Genomic DNA, 22,002 nt, shown 5'->3' with positions numbered 1-22,002 from the left:
GGCTTCTGAAAGCTCACTGTGGTAGGTGGTTCTTCTCCTTGATCAGCTCCACGAGCTCATCACACCTAAAGGCTTGGATGGGGCTGAGCTCCAGCCTCTTTGGTTCCTTTGGCAATACAGATTCAAGCAAGCTGCTCTTCAGCGCTCCATGCATGACAGTGGAAAGAGTAAGAGTTGTTTTCTTCCAGCACTGAACCAGGAACTCTACTGGTTTAGATAAGCAGTTCTGGATAGTGTTAGATAAGCAGCTGTGTCCCTGTGGCTCCTCTGCTCTTCCTTTCCTGGCCTGACTGGGGAAATCAGCAATGCAGGGGCATTGGGGGAAAGGAGGAGAAGGGAATAGCTGTATGAGACTTCACTGGGGAGAGGGCAGCAGCTCCTCGGGGTTAAGCTATCTGGACCCAAGTGTTGGCTGGTAGCCACAGGGGCTGCACAGCTCTGGCCTTCAGTGGGGAGAGAGGGCCAGCCCTTCTTGGAGGCGATGCTCGAGCACCTTGGGTACGGGGCAGTGGGAGCAGTGGCTGTAGGTAGAAAGGCAGAGCAGTGCCAGCTGTTTGGCAAGGGAGAGCTGGTAAGCACGGGGAGAGGGACAGCATGGCTGTGGTAAGGGCTGTGGATCACCAGGACTGGGATCCCAGGGAGCAGCCCCTGCTGCTTGGCCCATCCGTGGGGTGGGATGAGCATTTCAGGAGGGTAGGATGCAAGTGTGTTGGCTGCCTGGGTGGGAAGGAGAGGCATGGAAAGGGAGCTCAGATGGCAGCTGGGCAGCCCTGGCAGGCTGTCCTGCCTGGCCCCGTCCCTCAGGAGCTCCCTGGGATACCCATGGTGTGGAGCCCAGGCCACCTTCCCAGTAAAGCCAGCTTCCCTTTAGCTGGCAACAAAGCACTCTGCCCCTGGGCCAGCGGGGGCTCCGGGGTGGTGTGGCTTGGGGTGGCACTGGGTTCTGGAAGGAAGGTCTTCTCCAGCCTGACAGTTGGCAGGTTTCTCTTCCTCAGGACAGTGTGGAGCCCTGTCGGGTGCGTAGCTCCCCGCAACAGAGGAGCCCCAGCGCCTGCTCCCGTGGTTGTAACCTCTCCTTTTGTGTTTCTGTGCCCCCAGGCGCCGACGCTGGCAGACGGAGCGAGAGGAGCGGGAATAGTATGTCGTTTTTTCAGGGTCTTGTTTCTTCTCTCTTTCTTGCTCGCACTCTCTCTCTCTTTCTCCCTTTCTCTTACAGTTTTCTGTCTTGCTTCTGAACTAACTAAGTGTCTGGGAGTTTGGGCTTGGATTTGTGCCTCTCAGTGGATTCGTGCTCTTCTCTTTCCTTCCCCTTTGTGTCAGCCACTACCACAGCTGGATGTACCCTGGTTTTCCCCTGGTAGCCCTTAAACGCTCCCCAAGGGCAGCAGTGCCGAGGAGCTCCCAGTCCCAGCTGAGGCAGAGGGTGCTACATGACATACCCTGCTCTACCTGCCTGTGTCCAGCTATCCTGCCTTACGATGGAGAAAATAAACCTGGTTGCCTGAGCCCACAGCATGCTCGGGTCACCCAGGTGCAGGGGAGCCTCCTTTGCCTGGTCCCTCTCATGCCAGGATGCCACAAGGGCTGCTCCCATGCCAGCTGTAAGGGCAGACAGGTGCACAGAGAGCATCTGGCAGGCAGTTGCAAGACCTCTCTTTTTCCTTTACTGTGTGAGACTGCCAGGACCAGGGCAAGTGTTGGCCCTTGTCCCTTGCCACCTACCCCCGGCTAGCAGCACACCCAGCAAGGCAGCACCTTTGTCCTTTCTCTCTCCCCCTGCAGAAGCAAACCTCCTGCCTCAGCACTGCCGAAAGCGTCCTCCAGCACCTTGGCCTGGTATTGCCAATTAAGCACTGGCATGGACCCTCCCTCCCTGCTCTTTCCTCTTTCTTGCTGCATTTATGCCTAAGAAAAGAGCATCCCCTGTGCCTTGCCGACTGGCTGGGTGGTACACGCTGCAGAGGGAGACAATCAGCTGGCGGTGCAGAGCCTGCAGTGGTTGCTCCAGGCAGGCTGACATGTGTCTGAGGCCAGGGCAGCAAGCTGCAGCCTTGCTTCTCATACTCAATCGCTTGCAAAGCAGGGGCCTGCTGCTGCTACTCCTTGAGAGAGAGTACAGGGATGTTGCTATTTTTGTAGTTGCTCCTTGCCCCCAAAGAAGCAGAGCAGTTGGAGTTGTGAAAACAGAGGTGGTGGTAGCTGTGGTACACAGCACAGAGGGGACCCCCTTGCTCATGCTTGAGTGCTTCACTAGTGGTTGGCCCTGCTTCAGGTGTGTCTGTCAACTTTTCACTGCTAACATGTTGTGGGGGGAGTAAGGCAGAGGTAGCAGAGCTGTCGTGCTCTGAGGCTTTTCAGGGAGGCCACCTCAGTTATCCTCACAAGTGCTTGTCTTTCTCCAGGGGGCTGCTTCTTCCTGCTCCCATTCCTCATCTGAGCTTGCTGGAGCTCTCTGCTGACACACCTTCCCCCCCGCTCCTCCCCTCACCCCCCCCCGCTTGAGCTGGGACAGTGTTGGTAGCCAGAAGCTTCCAAAAGTCTGTGGAGCTCAGCAAGGAAACCTCATCCCGGCTGTGCTCTCCCAAGGCTGGTGGCCCCTTCCCATCCCAGCTGTTCTCTGTGCCTGGGTGCAGTGGCAGGTGGTGGGTTAAGGGACACGTGTGTGCCACCTGGTGCTCCCAGCCCTTGAATGTGCAACATGGCTCTTGATGCAGGAGGGCATCCTCCTCTGATGTGTCCCTTTGCCTGAGAACAGGCAACTGCCCTTGTCCTGCCCCTTGCCAGGGCTTGTGGTAGCCATTGGCACTCTTTATTGGTGACTCAGTGTGCACTGGGAGGTCATGGCAACGTACCCGCACCTCTGTGTGTAGGGGCAGTGATCACAGAGCCCTGTGGGGCTTGTCACCCATGCAGCCACCTCTTGCCTTGCACTGCAGCAAGCCCTTTCCATGGCATGCCTGGCCTCCCTTCCCAGAGCCTGCAATTCCCTTGGCCTGAGGCTAGCCATGCCTCGGACCCTGTCCTTCTTCCCTGGCAGGGCTGGCACCAAACCTGGGGGAGCAGGCAGCATCCCACCTTAATCTTCTTGTGGTTGAGGGCAACCTTGCCTCCACCCACTCACTTTGTTACTGCTTTGCTTTAAAAAGCCACCAGCTAGGTGCAGGTACTGTTGGAGCTCCCTCTTCAGCTTCCCATCTTTGGCAAGGTTTGGCCTCCTCTGTCTTCTCAGCACTGCCGGTCATCCCGTTATTGTCTCTGCATCCCCCTGAATGGAGCTGAGTTAGCCTAGTCATCTCGTAACATGGCACTCTTCTCAGTTGTTCCCTCCAGTGCTGCTTCTGCTCTGCCCTCTGCTTTTCCAGTAGTGAGGAGCCAAAAGCACACCGTGTCATTGTGTTGGGCTCTCCTCGGGGCTGCAGACAGCAGAAATTCACCCTTGCTCCCTGCGCCCAGCTGCAAGGCCTCTGGGATTTCAAAGGGCTGAAGGTCCAAGAGCTTTGTCGAAGCGCGCTCTATCCCTCCAGCAGAGCAGGGTGTCGGGCTGCGCAGTCGCAAGGCTGTACACCACTGTCTAATCTGCACTGCTGTAGTCCCATGACCTTCAGCTAATCTCCTTTCCCCTCTCTCCGTTACTTCCAGCTCGGGACTCAGCAGGTGCTGCTCTGCTCTGAGGGAGGCCATGTGTCCCATCCTCTTTCCTTTGGCAGGGTCACGAGGGTCTTTGTTTTCCTTCCCATAGTGTCATCCACCTTGTCTCTAGCACTTGTCTCTCAGCTGCTTCTCTGGGTTCTTGTCCATCTGATCCTCCTTGAGCCTGTACTGTTTACAGGGAGGCCATGTCTTCAGCTATGTTTTTCCTTTGCTTCTAGCCTTCAGATGAACCGTATCTCTTCTTGCACCTCCAAGGTCCCTGTCTGCTGTTGTCATCTTGCAAGTGCTATTTAATTTAGGTCTCTGGACCATTTTCTTGTCTCCTCTGCCAGCTGCCCTCCGTCTCCATTCATAGTGGGGGCTATTGTGTGCCTTGGATGCTTCTGCTGCAGATTCTTCATCTAGGTCCCTGCCTGCACCTGGAGTAAAGTGGTCTGGGATAGTCACCTCTCTTGCTTTCCTGTCCTTTAGCCTGCGGTCATTCACCTTTAGCTGTCCGCCCCGCTCCTGCAGGAGGGATTTCCAGGCAGGAGGCCCAGCTGAGGCTGTGGAGCAGGTTGGGCTGAGCCTGGCTCCGGGCAGCACAGCTGCTGGGGCTCAGCTGCGTTCTTCCTCCTCCTGGGTTTCCCTGCGCTGAAGCACTAAGGGCGAGGAGGACTGGTGTAGCGGGATACAGCCCACCAGACTCCCAGCCTTCCTCTTCTTCCCGAAGGCGAGCGAGGCCCTCCAGGATGGGAGCCGCTGCCAGCGCCTCTCCGAAGTGCCAGGGCTGCCGCCTCGTGGCCGCACCGGAGCCAGAGGGGCTGCAGCACCTTCTGGTTCCCACCTCTCATCTCTCCTCCGTGGCAGCCGCTGCCAGCCCCTCCTCGCAGGGGCTGCTGCATAATGCGGGTGCCTCAGAAGGTGCTGTGAGCAAGTAGTATCCACGGCCAAGCCCGTGGGGGTTGCTGGGCTCAGGGTGCCGTCTGAGGAGGGGTCTCTGCTTACTGCTATCTCTGATCTTATCTCTCTCCATCTCACCTGGGGCAAACTGACCTGAACTAACCTCTGATCTGCTGGGTGCTCTTGGTTCCTGGCCAGGCTGCCTCCTTGCATCTTCTAACTTTCTCCCTCACCTCCCACTTGTCATTTTAGCGTAGCCTCCGCCCTGCACTCCGACAACCATGACCGCTATGAGCGCCTCACCTCCGTCTCCAGCTCTGTGGACTTCGACCAGAGGGACAACGTGAGTAGCAGCAAGAGTCAAACACCTTGCCTTTGAGTGGCCAGGAGCCCACAGCTTGTCTGAACCAAGGGCTCTTCAGAAGAAATGCTGTTTGCCCATCCCCGGGCCTTAGGTCCCACACCTTGTAGTGTGTGAGTGTGGTACAGAGCTCAAGGAGACATAACTACCTGGCTTTTAGACGTGTTTAAATAAGTAGGCTGTACATCCCTGTGGCTTAACGGACATCTGTCCAAAATATTGTCTCAGCATTACAAACAATACTTGCCAGTTCCTCCGCACACCGCTGTCTACCTCTACTACTGTTTTCCTCTCTAAAGGGGAGGCACAGTTCAGTAGGATAACAGGGTGTGATGGATGGGTGGTGAAGCTCCCAGGAAATATTCTTCCCCCAGGTGTCCTTTGAGGAGTACTGGCTTGGCCCAGCCTGCCTTCCCAGTCCCTGCAGAGCTCCTCTTGTCCAGGATGATGGCTAAAGTACCTATATGGTGAATTTTCTGGGTGTCCCTAGGCTGTGGAGAGCTTCCACGCTAGCCAGGAGCCCCTGGGTCACCTGGGAGGTTGAGCTGCCAGTTGGTAGGGGACAGCCACATGGCAGACTCCAGCCTGTGTTGTGCCCCATGGAGTAGCACTGTCATCATCTTCACCTTGGCCCGTCTGTGGCTCTGCACGTCTGGGTGCTCATGGTCTGTCCTCGCCTTAGCCAAGTCTGTGGAGGTGCAAGGTCACTAGCCTGGTCCCCTGAGCCTTTGAAGGAGGGAGCAGGGATAAGGGAACACCGAGTGATGTGAGACCCTCCTGTCTTCTTTCTGCACAGGGTTTCTGCTCCTGGCTGACAGCCATCTTCAGGATAAAGTAAGTGCCCCAGGACCTGCACAGGGGACCCACATGGGGAAGAAGGAGAGGCAGTGCAGGGCATTGGGACACTCAGCGCAGTCGCTGCTCTTGCTGCAGCCCCCTTCTCTGAAGAGCACAAGCAAAGTGTGTCCTCTGGAGAGGACGAGTGAAGACAGGACTAGATGAGGAGTCCTACAGCCAAAACTAAGGTCACACAGTGAGTCTGTGACAGAGGAGAGCACCCAGCCCAGGTCTCCCCTGCCTCAGTCCCGTCTCAGAAACACTGTCCGCTGCTCTGCAGAGATGCTGCTCTCCCTGAGACTCCTGCTAGGGGCACTGCTGTCCAAGGAATGGCTACCAAGTGGGGACTGGAGGATGCAGGGAGACACCCCCAGCTTGATGATGCTCAGGAGTAGTCTCCTAAGCACTTCTTGGCTTCAGAGTGCTGTGGGATAGTGTCAGACATCCCATATCTCGGCAGGGGAGGCAAGGCCCACCAGAAGGGTGCGAGGTGGGGTTTGTGTGTGTCCAGCTGCCTGTCCTGGGGGGCAGAGTGCAGGGGCATGGGGAGTGGGGCTGCAGTAAGCATTGCATGGGCAGGTTTCTGCCCAGGCTGGTTCAAGGCTGGGTACTGGGCTCCCTTCCCCAGGGCCTGGCCACAGCTCTGTAGGGCAGAACCCAGGGGCGCTGTGTGGGCTCAAACTAGGAGGGCAGCCATGACCCTGTACTCTTCTCCAGTACTTGAGGGAAAGTAGAAGATTGCCTGACAGCCTTTCTCTTCCCGGCAGGGATGACGAGATCCGAGACAAGTGTGGGGGTGATGCAGTGCACTACCTGTCCTTCCAGAGGCACATCATCGGGCTGCTGGTGGCTGTGGGTGTGCTCTCTGTGGGCATCGTGTTACCTGTCAACTTCTCAGGGGACCTGCTAGGTGAGAGCAGGGAGCCTTTGGCTGGGCTGGGGGAGCTGCTTTCAACACCATGTCCCAGACCACTGGGGAGCAGTGGAGGGCAGGACAGGACGAACACAGACAAACCCTGACTGCTGTGCCGCTTTGAGCGTGGTGCATCCAGAGGGTCATCCTGGGCAGCTTGGGTTTTGGGGTGTTCTGCAGGTGAGATTCCTGCTGTAGTGGAAGCACCCCAGTGGTGCTCTGTGCCACTCAGTGTAACTGAATGTGCTTGTGTCTGCCTCTTTCTCCCTAGAAAACAACGCTTACAGCTTTGGGAGGACAACTATCGCTAACCTGAATTCTGGGTATGTGTGGGCAGAGGTGGGACGGATAATTGAAGCCCTCGGGGTATTTTGTAAAAGTCCACTTGCTGCAGAGCCTCACCTCCTTGAAGGCTGCATTTCTGCCCTCGCTGTGAGGCTACTGTCCCTGCTCCAATTTCCAGGCTGAGCTCCTGGAAGTTGGTTGTAGGGCATGTGGGTGCCGTGCCAGTTACGCTCGTGGCCCCAGCGCCTTCAGGGCCTGACCAGCCATACACAGACTTGTAGTGGCAACCTTGCATTGACCTTTGTGGTCTCCCTTGTGACAGGAATAACCTGCTGTGGCTGCACACGTCTTTTGCCTTCCTGTACCTGCTGCTGACGGTGTACAGCATGCGCCGGCACACCTCCAAGATGCGCTACAAAGAGGATGACTTGGTGAGCAGGATCTGGCCGCTCTCCCAGGCACATTTTCCCATGCCCTTCTGTCAAGTCAAGTGGCCTTGAAGAGAGTGCTGAGCACCCCACTTCCCACAGCAATTTGGGGCTGTCTTGTTTTGGCTGTTCATTTATTCTACGTGGCCAAAGGCAGATCTCCTTCAGAGCAGCAGCCCTGACTGCCTGTGGGGAAACGGGAGAAGCCTGTGCTGGGTGAACGTGTGGGGGGACCCCATGCCTTCCTCAGGGGTTGCTCCAGCTGCTTTTGCCTTCTTCATTTCTTAAGGGTACCCCCTGTTTCTGTTCAGGCAGCTGCAGTGTAAGTCCCTAGCCTGTCAATCTGCAGCACACCAGGATGCCAATAGCTAGTGTGGAAGTATAGGAGAGGGGGAGCCCTGGGTGCTAGAAGTGATGGGGCTGCCCTTTCCCATCGCTGACTCAGGCCTTCGGGGGGTTTGCAATCCTGTCTTTTGCACCATCCACACCTACCTGCTCTCTCCCCTTCTCCCCCCCCCCCTTCCTTCCAGGTTAAGCGAACTCTTTTCATCAATGGGATCTCAAAATATGCTGAGCCAGAGAAGATCAAGAAGCATTTTGAGTAAGTCTCACTGTGTCCCTAATTAAAGGCTACTCTGTAACAGGGATGCTTTTATTGGGGTAGTGCTAGTGTTACCTGGAATGGCAATAATACATTGAGAGCAGAAAGCTAGTAAAAATCGGTGAACACTTTTATTTTGGGCATCTCACTGTTATTTTTTTGCACAAATTTTTATCTGAATGTGCCCTGTCCTTGGTTTTGTGCCTTGGGATATGCCCAGCTATCTCTTGCAGAGCCATAGGGGGTCAGTGTGGTAAGTAGTGGACAGGGCATGTCCTAAGATGTAGTCAAGTTCAGAGATGAGATGCAGGCAGGAAGCACTCAAGCAGTGATTATGGGATGTTGTGCTGCTGCTTCTGCCCTGATCACAGTCCTTGTAGAAAAGTATGTTTTTCTTTTTAACAAAAAAAAATTAAATTCCTCTTCTGTCAGGACCTCAGTGAACACACTGTCAGGGCCATGTTTAGAAGGGCCATGACTAAAAGCACCATGGGGAGAGAAGAAATGGTTTGTACCCTTAGGGAGCCCTTCCGCCTCTTTCTGACTCCAAGCCCTGTGGCCCATGAAGGATGGGAGGGTGTGTGGGTCAGAGGGGTACCTTGCTGCCACAGGGCGAAAGTCCAAAGAGGCTCCTCATGCCAGAGCCTGGAGGATGTAGCGTTTGCCCCGTATGTTGCTTCTGCTTTAAAGGACAGAGCCTGCAGGCTCCCCTGCTGCCCCCAGCAAGCTCTTGCTGTGTGTCGTGACGCTTGGCCCAGGGCAGGAGAGAAGCCCTGGACATGTGCGGTTTGCTTGAGGGTACAGCCTTTGGTGCCAGGTGTGATGAACTGGTGCTTCTCGTCCGCAGGGAGGCCTACGCCAACTGCACCGTCCTGGAGGCCCGGCCCTGCTATGACGTGGCCCGGCTGATGTTCCTCGACGCGGAGAGGTAACCCCCGGTTTGGGAGAGAAGGCAGGGTGGGCCGATGCCACGGGCTCCCTCTCAAGTCTGGTGCTACAGGAGCTTTTCTGAGCCACCCTCTTTCTTTCCTTCCTTCCTTCTCTTCTGCTCTCCTGTTTCAGGAAGAAAGCTGAGCGTGGGCGAATCTACTTCACCAACCTGCAGAGCAAGGAGAACACCCCATCCATGATCAATCCCAAGCCCTGTGGCCACCTGTGCTGCTGTGTCATCAGGGGCTGCGAGGAGGTGGGTGGAGTGGGAGGTGTTGGGTGATGGGGTACGTGGGGGCTTAGGTCCCCAGGTCTCTGCTCTGACCCCTGTCCCTCTGCCCAGGTGGAGGCCATCGAGTACTACACCAAGCTGGAGGAGAAGCTCAAAGATGACTACAAGCGGGAGAAGGAGAAGGTGAACGAAAAGCCTCTGGGGATGGCCTTTGTCACCTTCCACAATGAGACCATCACAGCCATGTGAGTGCAAAGGGTCCTGTCCTCCCCAGGAAGGTGACCTGTCCCAGCTCTCACTGTAAATCAGAGGAAAGCCAGCACTAAGGCATCCCCCTCAGCTTGTCCCTGCCAGCCCTCTGTGTCAGCATCTCCCTCTTTCTCTTCTTCTCCAGAATCCTCAAAGATTTCAATGCTTGTAAGTGCCAGGGCTGTGCATGCCGTGGGGAGCCCAGGGCCTCCTCCTGCAGCGAGTCCCTCCACGTCTCCAACTGGACCGTCAGCTATGCCCCTGACCCACAGAACATCTACTGGTGAGCAGCTCTGTGGGGCTCAGCGGGCCCTGCCAATGGGAAAGGGGTGCACCCTCCCTGTCTCCCTCCCCATCTGCTCCTCTGGTAACTGCGTGGGTTGTTCTTGCTGAAGCCCAGCCTGGCTGACCTAGAGGTCTGATCTGACTTGGAGGGGGAAAGCCTTGGGCTGGCGCCCCAAGTGCTGTTCACGCAGGCTGGGCCATGGTGTGCACGTGAGGCCCCGGACCTGCCCTTCTCCCCCATGCAGCCATCTTGATGCCCTCCTTCCCCCTTCCCAGGGAACACCTTTCCATCCGGGGCTTCATCTGGTGGATCCGCTGCCTTGTGATCAACGTGGTCCTCTTCATCCTCCTCTTCTTCCTCACCACCCCTGCTATCATCATCACCACTATGGACAAGTTCAATGTCACCAAGCCTGTGGAGTACCTCAATGTAAGGCCTTCAGAGACGGGTGCAGGATGGGTAGCATGGGAGGCACCCCGAGGCACAACAGCTCCTACATGGGAGGGGGTAGGGAGAGAGATTGTCAGCGTTGCCCAGGTCCTGTCAGCCTGACCATGAGGGAGATGGTGAGCCTGGCCAGGGTGCAGTGGCAGCCGTGGTGCTGGGGGCTCGGTGTCGGCAAAGGCGGCTGTACCTGTGACTGGCGCAAGAGCTGCCGCACCATGTAATGCATGGTCTCTTCTCTGCCTCATTGCAGAACCCCATCATCACCCAGTTCTTCCCCACCCTGCTGCTGTGGTGCTTCTCGGCTCTGCTGCCCACCATCGTGTATTACTCTGCCTTCTTCGAAGCGCACTGGACCAGGTAAGGACAGCCAGCGCCTGTTCTTAGTCATACCAGTGGCCAGGCAGCATGCTAGACACTTCTCACTGACATAAAGCTCCTGGCTGGATCCTTGTGCTTGAACTTCTGTCTTCCACTCCAAATGTGGTGTTATGTTGCACCTCTTGGACACCTGGGGTCTGCTGTGGACAGCTGTTCTGCCAATCCTTAGCTGTTGTGCAGCGTGGTTGTCTGAGCAGAGCTTTGACATAGGTCTACAAGAAGAGGAAAGCTGGGAGGAGTTGGGGCTGGTCACTGAGAAATGCTAGTAGCGAGGGAAGTCTTGGCTCAGGTGAGCGGGCAGGGGTGGTGTGTCTGTACTCGTGTGTAATTCATAGCTTTTCCAAGGGAAAATTGCCTTAGCTGCTATGGCTTCTGGCCATAGGGAAGGTACTTGAAGTGCAGAGCACTAGAAATGTGCTGCTTGTGAGGCACATTCCCCACAGGATGTGCAATGTAAGCTTTGTTTTCTGCTCTGTGTTGCATAGACTGGTGGGGAGGATGTCACCACCTCTGAGGGTTGCAGGTCAAGAGAGATGATTGCAGAGAGTCCTCTAAAGATACGAGGGGTGGGAGGGCCTGTCAGACAAGGGGGGAGGAACAGGGACTTGAGAACAGACCTCAGACACACTGGAGGGAAAGGGGGCATATTTATGTACCAGTAGTAGACTGGGTGGGATTCAGATTGGACACTGGAAAGTGCTTTCTGATGAGAAAGTGATGGGGGCACCGCTCCTGGGGCTGGCGGGGTGATAGTGAAAGGTTAACAGCCTCCTCTTTGCCCTCAGGTCTGGAGAGAACAGGACGACTATGCACAAGTGTTACACCTTCCTCATCTTCATGGTCTTGCTGCTGCCATCGCTGGGCCTGAGCAGGTAGGGGTGGTGGGAAGGGAAAGCAAGTGCAGAAACCTGGAGCACAGGGAGGGTTGAGATGTACCCCTGGTTGTTCTCCTACACTACATCCTTTCCCTGCTGCACAAGTGCCCTGGCCACCATCCCCTTGGGAAGGTGGCATTTGGTTCTGGTTGGGGGTCCAGGCTAGACCATACCTGGCTGGGTTTCTAGGAGCTTACTGAATCAATCTGCAGACGCATTGACATGTGCCATGGTGTTAGAAATAATGCAGCAAAAATTGGCTCGATTGATGGATGCATGTGAAAAGTCTGCTCGAGGTCTGCTGGTGAAGGAAGCACTCCCCACCTCTGTGCTCCGTGCGCACTCTGAATTTTGCACAAAACAAGTGAATTCCCTGTTTGAGGCAGAACTGAGTAGGTTGCACTGCTTGGCTGGGTGAGATAGTTATGTGTAGGCTGCAGCAATGTTCAACTGTTTGGATGTGAGCCCCAAATCTTCCTGCAGAGGTTATAGAAATGCCCTGTGGCAAAGAGCGGTGTATCAGCTGCCAGCCATCAGCATGGGCTTCCAGCACTGAACAGTGGCTGAGTAGGGAAACAGTGTGAGGAAGGAAAATCTAGGGGGTGGGAGTGGGACGGGGGGTCCTCACTATGGTAGGGAGTTACACATTGTAGGGTGAGGGTTCTACACCCCCCTAAACTCAGGATTTGGGATACAGCCCCTCAGTGTTGAAATCAGGCAGCTCCTGAGAATAGACAAACCCTCTGATAGAGGCAGAATAGTCCTCCATCCCAGTGGGTGACTACAGCGAAGTTTCCCAGCCAGATTAAAAATGTCTTGTTACATATAACCTTACGATCTAGGCAAGTGAATGCTCTCGGAAGGTTTGCATTTTGACCAGATACTGTTAAACAGACCATGCTTCCTTCTGAGGACGTGGTCTCCCTGCTGTTGCCTCTGGAGCTCTGTACTCCACCAGTATCTGAGGTGCCAGAGGATTGGACGGTTTTATGTCAAAAAATCAGAATTGAGGAAAATGGGATTTGTTTCTCCTAAGGGATTTTTTTAATCTCTGTGTTGGAGGGTACCTTGTACCTAACCAGTTTCTTCTGTAGACTCAGTCACCTGTTCCTTGTATGGATGTTGTGCCCAAACAGAGGGGAGAGGAAAATACTGTACTGATAGGATCAGGGCAAAGGGAGAAGAACACACGTGAGACTGGGAAGCTTTACATCCCTTTTTGGGTGCTGCACTGTTTTTACCAGTGTCCGATTTACATAATTGCTGGTGACACATCCCAAGAGGGAACAAAACAGTCTATGGTCAGAGCTTTGGGTCCTTCTAGAGCAGCTTCCACATATTTACATGTGCATGTCTGTCTATCACTGCTTCTGACTGTTCCTCTTTTCTTCCTCCGCTCCCCCACAGCTTAGATGTGTTTTTCCGCTGGTTGTTTGACAAAAAATTCCTCGCTGAAGCTGCCGTGCGATTTGAGTAAGTGGAGTTGGGCAGAAGGCCCTTCTTTGCAATGGGGGGAGGCTTTTGTTGGCGTGCAAAGGTACTGGGGGCTCCTGGCTGCTGCCCTGGAAGGAGGGAGCGCCTCCCGCAGCCTGCTCTCACTGCGCCTCCCCAGGTGTGTGTTCCTGCCGGACAACGGGGCCTTCTTCGTCAACTATGTCATCGCCTCTGCCTTCATCGGGAATGCCATGGACCTGCTGCGCATCCCCGGCTTGCTCATGTACATGATACGCCTCTGCCTGGCCCGCTCGGCCGCCGAGCGGAGGAATGTCAAACGAGTATGTAGTGGGGCTGAGGGGGTGGGTTGCGGCCTCCACCTGGGGATGGGAGCGCTGCGATGGGGCCTCGATGGGGCTTGCCCGATGCTGTGTGTACAACTGCGTGTGTTGCACAGCCCCACTCAGCTCCCAGGGTCTTGCTGATGGGTCTTTGTTCCTTCTTGCAGCACCAGGCCTACGAGTTCCAGTTTGGGGCTGCTTATGCCTGGATGATGTGCGTCTTCACTGTGGTCATGACATACAGCATCACCTGCCCCATCATTGTCCCTTTTGGTAAGTGATACCCCTCTGCCTCCCTGTGTCAGAGGCTGGGGAGAGCTTGAGGGGGGGAGGCAAGAAGGGTGGCGTGGGGGAGATATTACCTGTCGGTCAGAGGCACTGGGAAAGAGGCTGATTCCCCACTGTGCTAGCATCCCTCCCTTTCTCCCAGGGCTCATGTACATGCTGCTTAAGCACCTGGTGGACCGATACAACCTGTATTATGCTTACCTGCCTGCCAAGCTGGACAAGAAGATCCATTCAGGGGCTGTGAACCAGGTGGTGGCAGCCCCCATCCTCTGCCTCTTCTGGCTTCTCTTCTTCTCCACCATGCGCACAGGTGAGTGCTGGGCTGGGATGCCAGCCCCGGCCTCCTACAGAGCTGCTTCCCTGGCCAGGCTGCGGTCCTGGCAGCCCCCACCCATGGGGCATGGTGTCAGCGTCCCTCTGACACCGCCACTTTGGTTTTCCTTTGCCCCAGGGTTCCTGGCCCCCACTTCCATGTTCACCTTTGTGGTCCTTGTGATCACCATTGTGATCTGCCTGTGTCACGTCTGCTTCGGGCACTTCAAATACCTCAGCGCTCACAACTACAAGGTGAGGTGGAATGCTGGGTAGGGATGCGGGACCCTTCTCCTTGGGAGCACAGCTCAGCAGTGAAACAGTGGGGTTTCTGGGGGGGCCCCAGACTGCTCCCCAGCAGAGCCTCTCAACCCTGGCTTCACAGAGGAGACAGTCCCAAGGCTGTTCCTGCTGCCTGTATGCTGCTCCTGTGGTGGGGCAGCAAGCGTGTTGCCCCAGCAGTCTCTCAATTTCTCCTTTCCTCTCCAGATTGACCACACGGAGGTGGACACCATAGAAAACAGGCAGAACGGGCGACCTGCCACCAGTCTGCCAGCTCCCAAATCAGCTGTGAGTCCCTGTCCCCACCTCCATGCCCTGGCACACTCTTACCCAGGTTTGGGAAGGGGGAGGTAACTCTGTCTGACTACTTTGCTCCTCACCTCTCTGAGGCAGCACCTGGAGTCTCCCAGTGAGGGTTGGAGGCAAGTGTTGGGTGCTGTGCCCCTCACCTGAGCTGGGTGATGAAGTGTAACCCCACACGCACATGCGCACCCTTTCCCGCTGCTCCTCAGGCACTATGCATTTACTTTCTGCCTCTCTCAGCTGGGACAGTGAATCCAGCCGGGTCAGTCTCCCTTCTCGTTCTGCATCTTTGCATGCTTGCGCATCAGCAAAGGCTGTCACCTACCGGGCTGGCCCTTGTGCCAACACAAAGGGGTCTCCGTGGGCCATGAAGGCCACAAAAGTGCTTTAGGGACTCTCCCCTCCCCTGCCAAACTCTCTAAGATCCCAGAGTCAGTTTTCTGAACTCCTTGGCTCACTGGCTCATTCCAGCTGCTTCTTTCCACCACGAGATTTTTCTAGTTGGGGTCTGCGCGGAGCTGTTCAGGGGGTACATGCAGAGATGGGGTAAAGCAGAGCCTCCTGCTTCCTTGGGAGAGCAGGGCTGGGGTGTGCACATGTGATCCAGACTCCTTCTCAGTCTCTGTGTACCTACAGGCAGCGGCATCTCTCCAAAAGATTCCCCATAAGAGGCAGGCACAGCCTCAGAGGGACACGTCCACTGGCAAAAAAGGGAGTGTAGTCTTCCAGCCCACATGGGCTCCAAAGAGCTGAGAAGCCCCGTGCTCTCCCAGCCCTGGCTCCCTGAGGGTGCTACCTGTCCCAGGATGCTGGGATTTGGCACATCCACTGTCGCAGGGCCAAGCCAGTCCTGCTTTTACTCCACATCCCATGGAGTCTGGACCCTTCCTCACCCTCCCAGCGTGTCGCCACGCTCAACCTCTTGCATGGTGCTCTGTGTGTTTTGTTCTGCTGCCACAAGAAGCCCCCCAGCCTCACGTGTGTTTCTGCTCTCTCCCCACCCCTCGCCCGCCCCGTGCCTGGCCCTGGCAGAAGTACATCGCACAAGTGCTGCAGGACTCCTCGCCGGAGGGTGAAGCAATGGAGTCGGAGGAGCAGGGGTCGCAGGATGAGGAGCTCATCAACGCAGATGGCATGAACGACACGGATTTCCAGTCGTGTGAGGACAGGCTGATAGAGAATGAGATCCACCAGTAGGGACCTCAGAGGGCGGGAGGGGAAGGAGGCTCAGGAGCGGGGCAGGCTGTGCGCGTGGAGACCTAGGGAGAGGCACCTGAGGGTGCTGGCCGCTGCCCTCGCCCACCCGCCCCCCGGGGCTGCTGCCTTCAGTGAGGGCAGGGGCCCTGCTGCAAGCTCTCCATTTCCCTGCCCCTCCACCCCTGCGCCGGCCCGGCAGCTCAGCGGGCATGCTCTTTACTAGCTACCTTTAATGCGTCCCCGGACCCCAAAACCCCGGGGGCTGGGGAGGAGGGGGACTGTGACCCCCGCGGTGCTGCTCTGGACCTGCAGGGAGGAGGAAGGCTGGGTGCTTTGTGGGGAGGGGCACAAGGGGAACCTTTGGGGTCTTCTCAGCAGGCCCCTCTGTCCCCCGTCCTCCTGGCAAGAAACACTAATAATTTATTGGATTTACAGGAAGCTGATAAACGAAAAGCTTTAGTCAGTGTATTGGAAGCCTCACCTAGGGAGGGGGGTGGCTTTTGTTGCACCTTCTCCCTGTGCCTGTGCATGCCCTTTCTCAACCCCTTGCAGCATCCACTTGGTGTGACGTGCCAGGAGCCGGGCCAGGCGCAGGGGATGGTGACTGAGACTTCCCCCCTGCACCCCCCAGGGGAGGTGACAGCCTGGCCTTGTGGTCAGGGGTGGCATCACCCTGAGGAAGGGGCACAGGGCTGGCGTGAGCTGGGCAGCCCCTCGCAGGGTGAGGGGTACTGAGGGCATTTCTCATGGGCAGGAAGAGGCGCAGGCAGCCTCTCCCCCAGGTCCTGTCCCCTCCTCCCCCAGGGGCACAGGCAGGGGATTGCAGCATCAATTTAAGTGGCATTTTTTTTTGCACATTTTACTCCCCTTTCAAACAAAAAATCAACCTGACCCTCGCATGGTACTGCGACCGCCTTTGCTGCCCTGTGTCTACACAGCAGGGTCAGGCCTGGGGGGGGTGGGGGGGTGGCTATGCTGGGGGTCTCTTGGGTGCTAGGGAGAGGGGAGAAAGGGTCCTGGACTGCAGGCCCTTGGCACCCTGCGGGGTCAGCGCTGCCTGGTTGCGACAGGGCCCCAAGGGCTGCCTTCCCTGAGCTGCCACAGGGTCTTCCCCCAGCTGAGGCGGTCGGAGAAGGAGGGAGTCGTGGGAGAGCAGCCCCTGGGAGCCCTCTCCAAGCAAGCCCACCATCTTCAGGAGCACAAAAGCCTCGTGGGGCTGTGCTGGCTTTCTTCACCTGCCCTGACTTGGGTGTAGGCTCCCCTGGCATCACCCAGCCTGAGAGAGGGGTGCTGTTCCTCCCCTACCTCTACCCTTGCCCCCTTCCTGGTGATAGCTGTGTTCCACAGGCAGTGAGGGGACAGAATGGATAGGAGAGGTGGACTGGAGCCCCTGGCATCCACAGGGAGGTCTGACCCTGTTTGAAAGCTCTTTGTGAGGAGGTTTCTGGTCAGGATCAGTTGCCCTCACTTGCTTCCCCCCTCCCCTTGTGTAAAATGTAAAGGAAAATAATAAATCTCCCTGCTATTGAGCTATATTTATTTCCCTCAACCCCCTGCCACCATCCTGTTTGGTGCTCACTGCGGACACTACCACCCTCCCTTTGCCTGTCATCTGTGGGTGCTGCTCTGGTTCCCTGGGGCTGTGCCCTCCAGGGTCTGACGGGGCCGGGTGGAAGGGGATAGTCATTTACCTTTTCAATCACCTGTGCTGCCCCTGGAGCTCCAAGCACTTTAATAGACCTGAACAAGTGAAGCGTCAGCCCTGCCCAGCTCCGCTCTGGGGGAGGGCAGTCATATCCCATGGCTTTTGTCTCCCTCGCCCCCCATTAGAGGAGGGGAGCCAGAGACACGGAGCAGGCTGGGGGCTGCTCTGCGGAGGACATAGCTGACTTTCCTGTACACCTCTCTATAGGAATCCCAGGCCCAGAGGAAACTGGGGATGGAGGGGAAGCAATGTGGGTCTTTGATGCGTGGGGAGGGCAGGCCACCCCGGCTCCCAGGGCTCAGACAGGGCTGGAGTGCATGTGGGTGCAGAGGGGCACAGTGAGTGTCACCCGTCCCCTCCAGGGATGGGCTAGAAATGAAAAGACGTGAGCTGAGAGCTCCCCACCCACTCCCAGGCTGGGCTGGGGAGGATGGTTGATCCTGCTTCCCTATTCCTGCACCCACCTACCGTCCTTGCCCCTGGTCCAGCAGGTGGGCTGGGATGCTCCAGTCTCTGTAGGTACGGCCATGGCCTGGGGCTGTCTCTGTGGCTGTCAGGGCTCTGCCCATGGAGAGCTGTGTGTTCCGAGTGGCACTGTCTGTGTAGAGATGTGTATAATACCCTGTATATATTTGTGTACAAAAGAAAAAAGGAAAAAAAGGAGCTATTGTTCTTGCAGTCTTTTCTTTGTGGAGTGGGTTGGGGGCTGGGACCTGGGAGGAGAGGACCCCAGCTGCAGCAAGGATGCAGGAGCATGCGTGGTGCAGAAGGAGGAGTGGGGGGGTTGTGCGCTCCTCCTGTGTGAGCACAAGCCCTGCCCTTGCTGCCGGGAACCCGGCCGTGGCTCATGGGCTCTCCCAGCCCAAGTGGGCTCTCCCTCCAGCTTGCAGAGGCATCAAAGGCTTTGCTGCTAAAAGCAGGTGGATGGGGAGCTGCATGCACTGAGGCTGGGATGGGGGAAGATGCTTGGGGGAGTGGTGTGGGAGGGGAGGGGAGTTTTGCTGGTAGCCTCAGTGGCAGATGTCAGCCCAACCCTACAGTCCCGATAGCAATTTACATGGCTGCTCCTGCCGTCTCCATCCAGGAACCTGTCTCCTAGCCTGGTTTGGGTGGACAGCTAAAGCCTTTGGGAAAGGGTGAGGGGTGCTGGACCCTTGGAGAGCAGCTTGGCTGGGAGCGCTTTCCTGCCGTGTGATGCTGCTTGTAGCTCGGGCAGGCAGCAAACAGCCAGCCCCCAGGACTGCTCCCTGCTGCTCTCTGGTGCAGGCTGGAGCTGGGGTGGTTCCCAGGCAGCTGCTGCGTGCTCATTAATTTGTGTGCAGCAGCCATTGCTCGGAGAATGGCGCAAGGGAAAGGCGAGGTGTGGGGCAGGCCTCTGAGACGGATGAGTGACCCCAGCTCCATTCCCACCTCGCTGTGTTCAGGCTCTGTGGCTTCGTGTGCCAGCAGCGCAGCATGAGCAGGGGACAAAAAGTTCTCCTTCCCCTGGCAGCCTGCAGCCAAAGGACTGGGAAGAGGCAACGCCTGGGCACAGACAAAGAGAACCAAAGACCAAAAGAAGAACGGTGCCCACTGCCAAGTCCCTGCAGGCGTCGCTGCAAAGGGAAGCTTGAGGGAAGGGAACAAGGAAATTGCGCAGGTATTTGTTCAGGTGGTTGACGGAAACTGCTCTCAAGCACAAGGGGCAGGACACGGGACAGCCTGCGTGACAGGATTACACAGGAGCTGTCTCCTACCCCAGGAGAGTCAGCTGTGAAAGCAGCTTTAAAGGCCACCAAGGGGTAATGAGGTAAGAGACGAACAGGAGGAGAACGGGGTCACAACAAAGGTGGGCACTGTCCTGGGTGGATTTGAGCAGGCAGGGCGGTCAGTGGTCGTCAAGGCCAGAGAAAAAGCTGGCAGAGCCGTTCAGGCACAAGCCCAAAGCAGGAACAAGTCCTGGCGTTGCAGGTCTGCTTGCTCCTTGTCTGAAAGCACGCTGCTGCCTGCAGCTCGGTGCAGAGCTGGCTGGTAACCCCAGCAGGGACCCCCCCTGTGCTTCCAGCCTACAGGCAGTGACGCAACCGCCTTCTGGCTGAGGATAAGATGGAGCGGCTGCTGTGGCAACCCAGAGCAGGGCACCCCGAAGCCGCCTCCGTGCCAGGGTGGGCAGAACAAGGTGGCTGTGGCAGGCTCTCCTAGGTGGGGATGGGGACAGGGTAGCTCCAGTGGGTCCTGGCCAGGGCCAGAGCGTTCCCTTGTGGGTGCGGCAGCAGAACCATGCTGCAGCTGGTTTTGAATGTCTTGGTTGCCCTTCCCTCAGGCAAGGGACACAGCTCCTGACGCCATATGCAACCTGCTCCCTGCTTAGCAAGGATTTGCCCCCCTGGGGTGAGGCAGGGTGGATTAGAAAGCAGCTAGTCTGTGAAGCCTGGGGGAGCAACTGGACACCAGCTCCTGCAGTGAGGCAGTACGGGCACAGCCTCCCCAGCTGCAACCAGGCACGAGGGGAGGAGAAGGAGCCCCACGGTTGGCGACACCCCTTGGGGTCACCATGTTCAGCCCTGGCAGGAGAAGAATGGCAGTGCAGAGCTTCTTCGCGGGGCTGGGGCCGGTGGGGCTGGGCCAGGCCATGCTGAACTGGGCTGAGCTGAGCTAGTCGTGCCAGGCCAAGCCATGCTGTCCTGAGCCATGTTGGCTATGCTGGGCTAAGCCACACCAGGCCAAGCTGTGCCAGTCCGTGCTGGGCCATGCCATGCCAGACAAAGCCATGTTGCACCACACTGGGCTGTGCAGTGCCATGCTGAGCCGCGCTGTGGCCATGCCCGCTGGCAACAGCACCACCCAGCATAGCCGTACGGTGAGTCATGGAGGGCACGCATGGGCAGCCCTGCTGCGGGAAGCCCCAGGGCAGTGGGACCTGCTCGGGGTGGGCCCTGCCGGCACCCAACAGCAAAGGGCAGCTGGTGGGGTGGGTGCCGGCCGTGACTGCCAGGGCTTGCAGGAGTGAGGTAGTGTGGGTACAGCCTCCCCAGGGACAAGGGAAGGAGAAGGGACCCCATGGTGGGTGACACCCCTTGGGACCACTGTGCTCAGCCCTGGCACCAAGGTCAACAAGCCCTGGGACGAGGCGCAGTGCAGAGCTTCACCCAGCTAAGCTGTGGTGCCAGCAGCGTGGGGCAGTGCCATGTCACCCCAAAACCCTTTCCCAGGGGAAAGTCGCTTCCTCTTCTCCTTTCAGCCCCGGTTTCTGTCTGCACCGAGCCCTCTGCTCGGAGCAAAGGTGGAAGGAGCGCGCCCAGCCCGGCGCTACTCCTCCATCCCCGGGAGCTGGGAAGAGCACCCCCAGCAGCCCCGGATCGCACCAGCAGCCCCGAGAAATCCCTTCCCGGTTAGCTGTGAGCGGTCGCTGCGCCTTTAATTCCCCCTCCCACCGCCCTCCCGGCTTATGCTCGCACATCCTGCCCGCCGAAACCCCACCTTCCGCGGGGCCGGGCCGAGCCGAGCCGAGCCGGGCTGGGCTGGGCTGAAGCGGGCAGGGCGGTGGCGGCGGCAGCTTCCGTAAGTCCATCATTCCCCCCCCCCCCATCCCCATCCTTACCCTTATCTGACCCCCAGAACGGAGTTAGCATCGGGGGAGGGAGGGGGCCCTCGCCGCCGGGCGGGCAGGGCTCCCCCGCCGCGGGGGCGGATGCCCCCGCGGCGGGGGAGCCCTGCCCGCCCGGCGGCGGAGGCCCCCGCCCTGGCTTCTTCCCCCGGGTTCTGAGCTGCTCCAGGCTTGCCTATCCCCGCCCCCCCCCCCCCCCCCCAATCCCCTTTTTATCCGCGGGGATTTTTGCATTAGATAACGCAGCCGCAGAGACCCGGAGGCTTCCTAAATCTGGGCGGCGTGTAAACTTGGGTACCGCAGCGAGCCGGGATACGATGCCGAGCCCAAGCCAACGCCGCATCTCGTCGAGGGGATGCGGGGACATAAAGGGGAGCTTGTGGGGAAGGAGGATCTGTGTCACCCGAAGGGCTGGGAAGGGCCTGAGAGCTGCTTGCGCAGTGTGGGACCCTATGGGCGGCTGTGGCTCCTTGCCCCGAGCCGAGGATGCGGCAGGATGCGGTGTCTGGGCTCGGCCTGGCTGGTTTTAAGGAAGGGAGCTCCCCCTTCCTTCGATCTCCAAGAGCAGCTGGCGAACCAGAGGTCCGCAGAGATTTTTGGCTAGACTTCAGCAATGATGCTGTCCAGGGGTTTTTCAGTATGCGCAAAGGTGCAGGAGGTTATCAAGGACCCTGCGGGGACCGGTGTGTCTTTCTGCTCCCACCTGGGAGGGATCAGAGGTGCCTCCAATACTGGAAAGCATCATGTTGCTGTTGGATGTTGCCTGGCGTGGAAAACTGCGCTGGGGGCTCGGCCTGTCTCTGAACACCCTTTCCTCCCCTGTGGAGAACCTGCAGTGTCCATCAGCATCGGCCCAGGGGGGGTGTTAGCAACCGGCCCCATTGCTTAAGGCCCCACGTGGTTTTTGTCCCATCCTGGGGTCTGAAATGTTTTTCCTTGCTCTGCGCTTGCGTGACCTCCGTCTGCCACTGAGCACAACCTTCCTGAGTATTTTGAGCCACAGAGCTAAGAATAACTCGCACGGTGCCCGTGTCTGGGCTGCACGCAGCTCCCCATGTCCGCGGCCATGTCCAGTGCCGGTAGGCAGGGTGGGAGAGGGTGCAGGGAGCCTGGCAGGGGCTGTGGGCAGGAGGAGTTCCCCGGCCTTTGGCAGGCTGCTGTGTGAGTGCTGGGGAGGTGGCGAGGTGGGAGCTGGAGGC

The 22,002-nt window shown here is 57.7% G+C and overlaps 1 protein-coding gene across 2 annotated transcripts in view; it reads left to right on the top strand.

Moving 5' to 3' along the window:
* The window catches only part of TMEM63B (transmembrane protein 63B), a 47,721-nt gene extending 31,260 nt beyond the window's left edge, over nt 1-16,461 (top strand). The window contains exons 4-24 of one of the 2 annotated variants that reach the window (XM_050893353.1): nt 1,099-1,137; nt 4,786-4,876; nt 5,691-5,728; nt 6,499-6,641; nt 6,916-6,967; nt 7,252-7,360; nt 7,888-7,958; nt 8,806-8,886; nt 9,021-9,144; nt 9,232-9,365; nt 9,515-9,652; nt 9,931-10,084; nt 10,353-10,459; nt 11,266-11,352; nt 12,763-12,828; nt 12,968-13,130; nt 13,298-13,403; nt 13,561-13,728; nt 13,870-13,985; nt 14,220-14,300; nt 15,348-16,461. In XM_050893353.1, the coding sequence (XP_050749310.1) occupies nt 1,099-1,137; nt 4,786-4,876; nt 5,691-5,728; nt 6,499-6,641; nt 6,916-6,967; nt 7,252-7,360; nt 7,888-7,958; nt 8,806-8,886; nt 9,021-9,144; nt 9,232-9,365; nt 9,515-9,652; nt 9,931-10,084; nt 10,353-10,459; nt 11,266-11,352; nt 12,763-12,828; nt 12,968-13,130; nt 13,298-13,403; nt 13,561-13,728; nt 13,870-13,985; nt 14,220-14,300; nt 15,348-15,512 (2,233 nt within the window). In that variant the 3' untranslated portion in view covers nt 15,513-16,461. The remainder of the gene's footprint in view (nt 1-1,098; nt 1,138-4,785; nt 4,877-5,690; nt 5,729-6,498; nt 6,642-6,915; nt 6,968-7,251; nt 7,361-7,887; nt 7,959-8,805; nt 8,887-9,020; nt 9,145-9,231; nt 9,366-9,514; nt 9,653-9,930; nt 10,085-10,352; nt 10,460-11,265; nt 11,353-12,762; nt 12,829-12,967; nt 13,131-13,297; nt 13,404-13,560; nt 13,729-13,869; nt 13,986-14,219; nt 14,301-15,347) is intronic. The other variant, XM_050893354.1, reaches the window with a different exon arrangement.
* Nucleotides 16,462-22,002: the final 5,541 nt, after the last annotated feature.

This window comes from Gymnogyps californianus, chromosome 3, assembly GCF_018139145.2.
Source record: "Gymnogyps californianus isolate 813 chromosome 3, ASM1813914v2, whole genome shotgun sequence".
NCBI lineage: Eukaryota > Metazoa > Chordata > Aves > Accipitriformes > Cathartidae > Gymnogyps > Gymnogyps californianus.
This window is presented reverse-complemented; position numbering and strand designations above follow the sequence as displayed.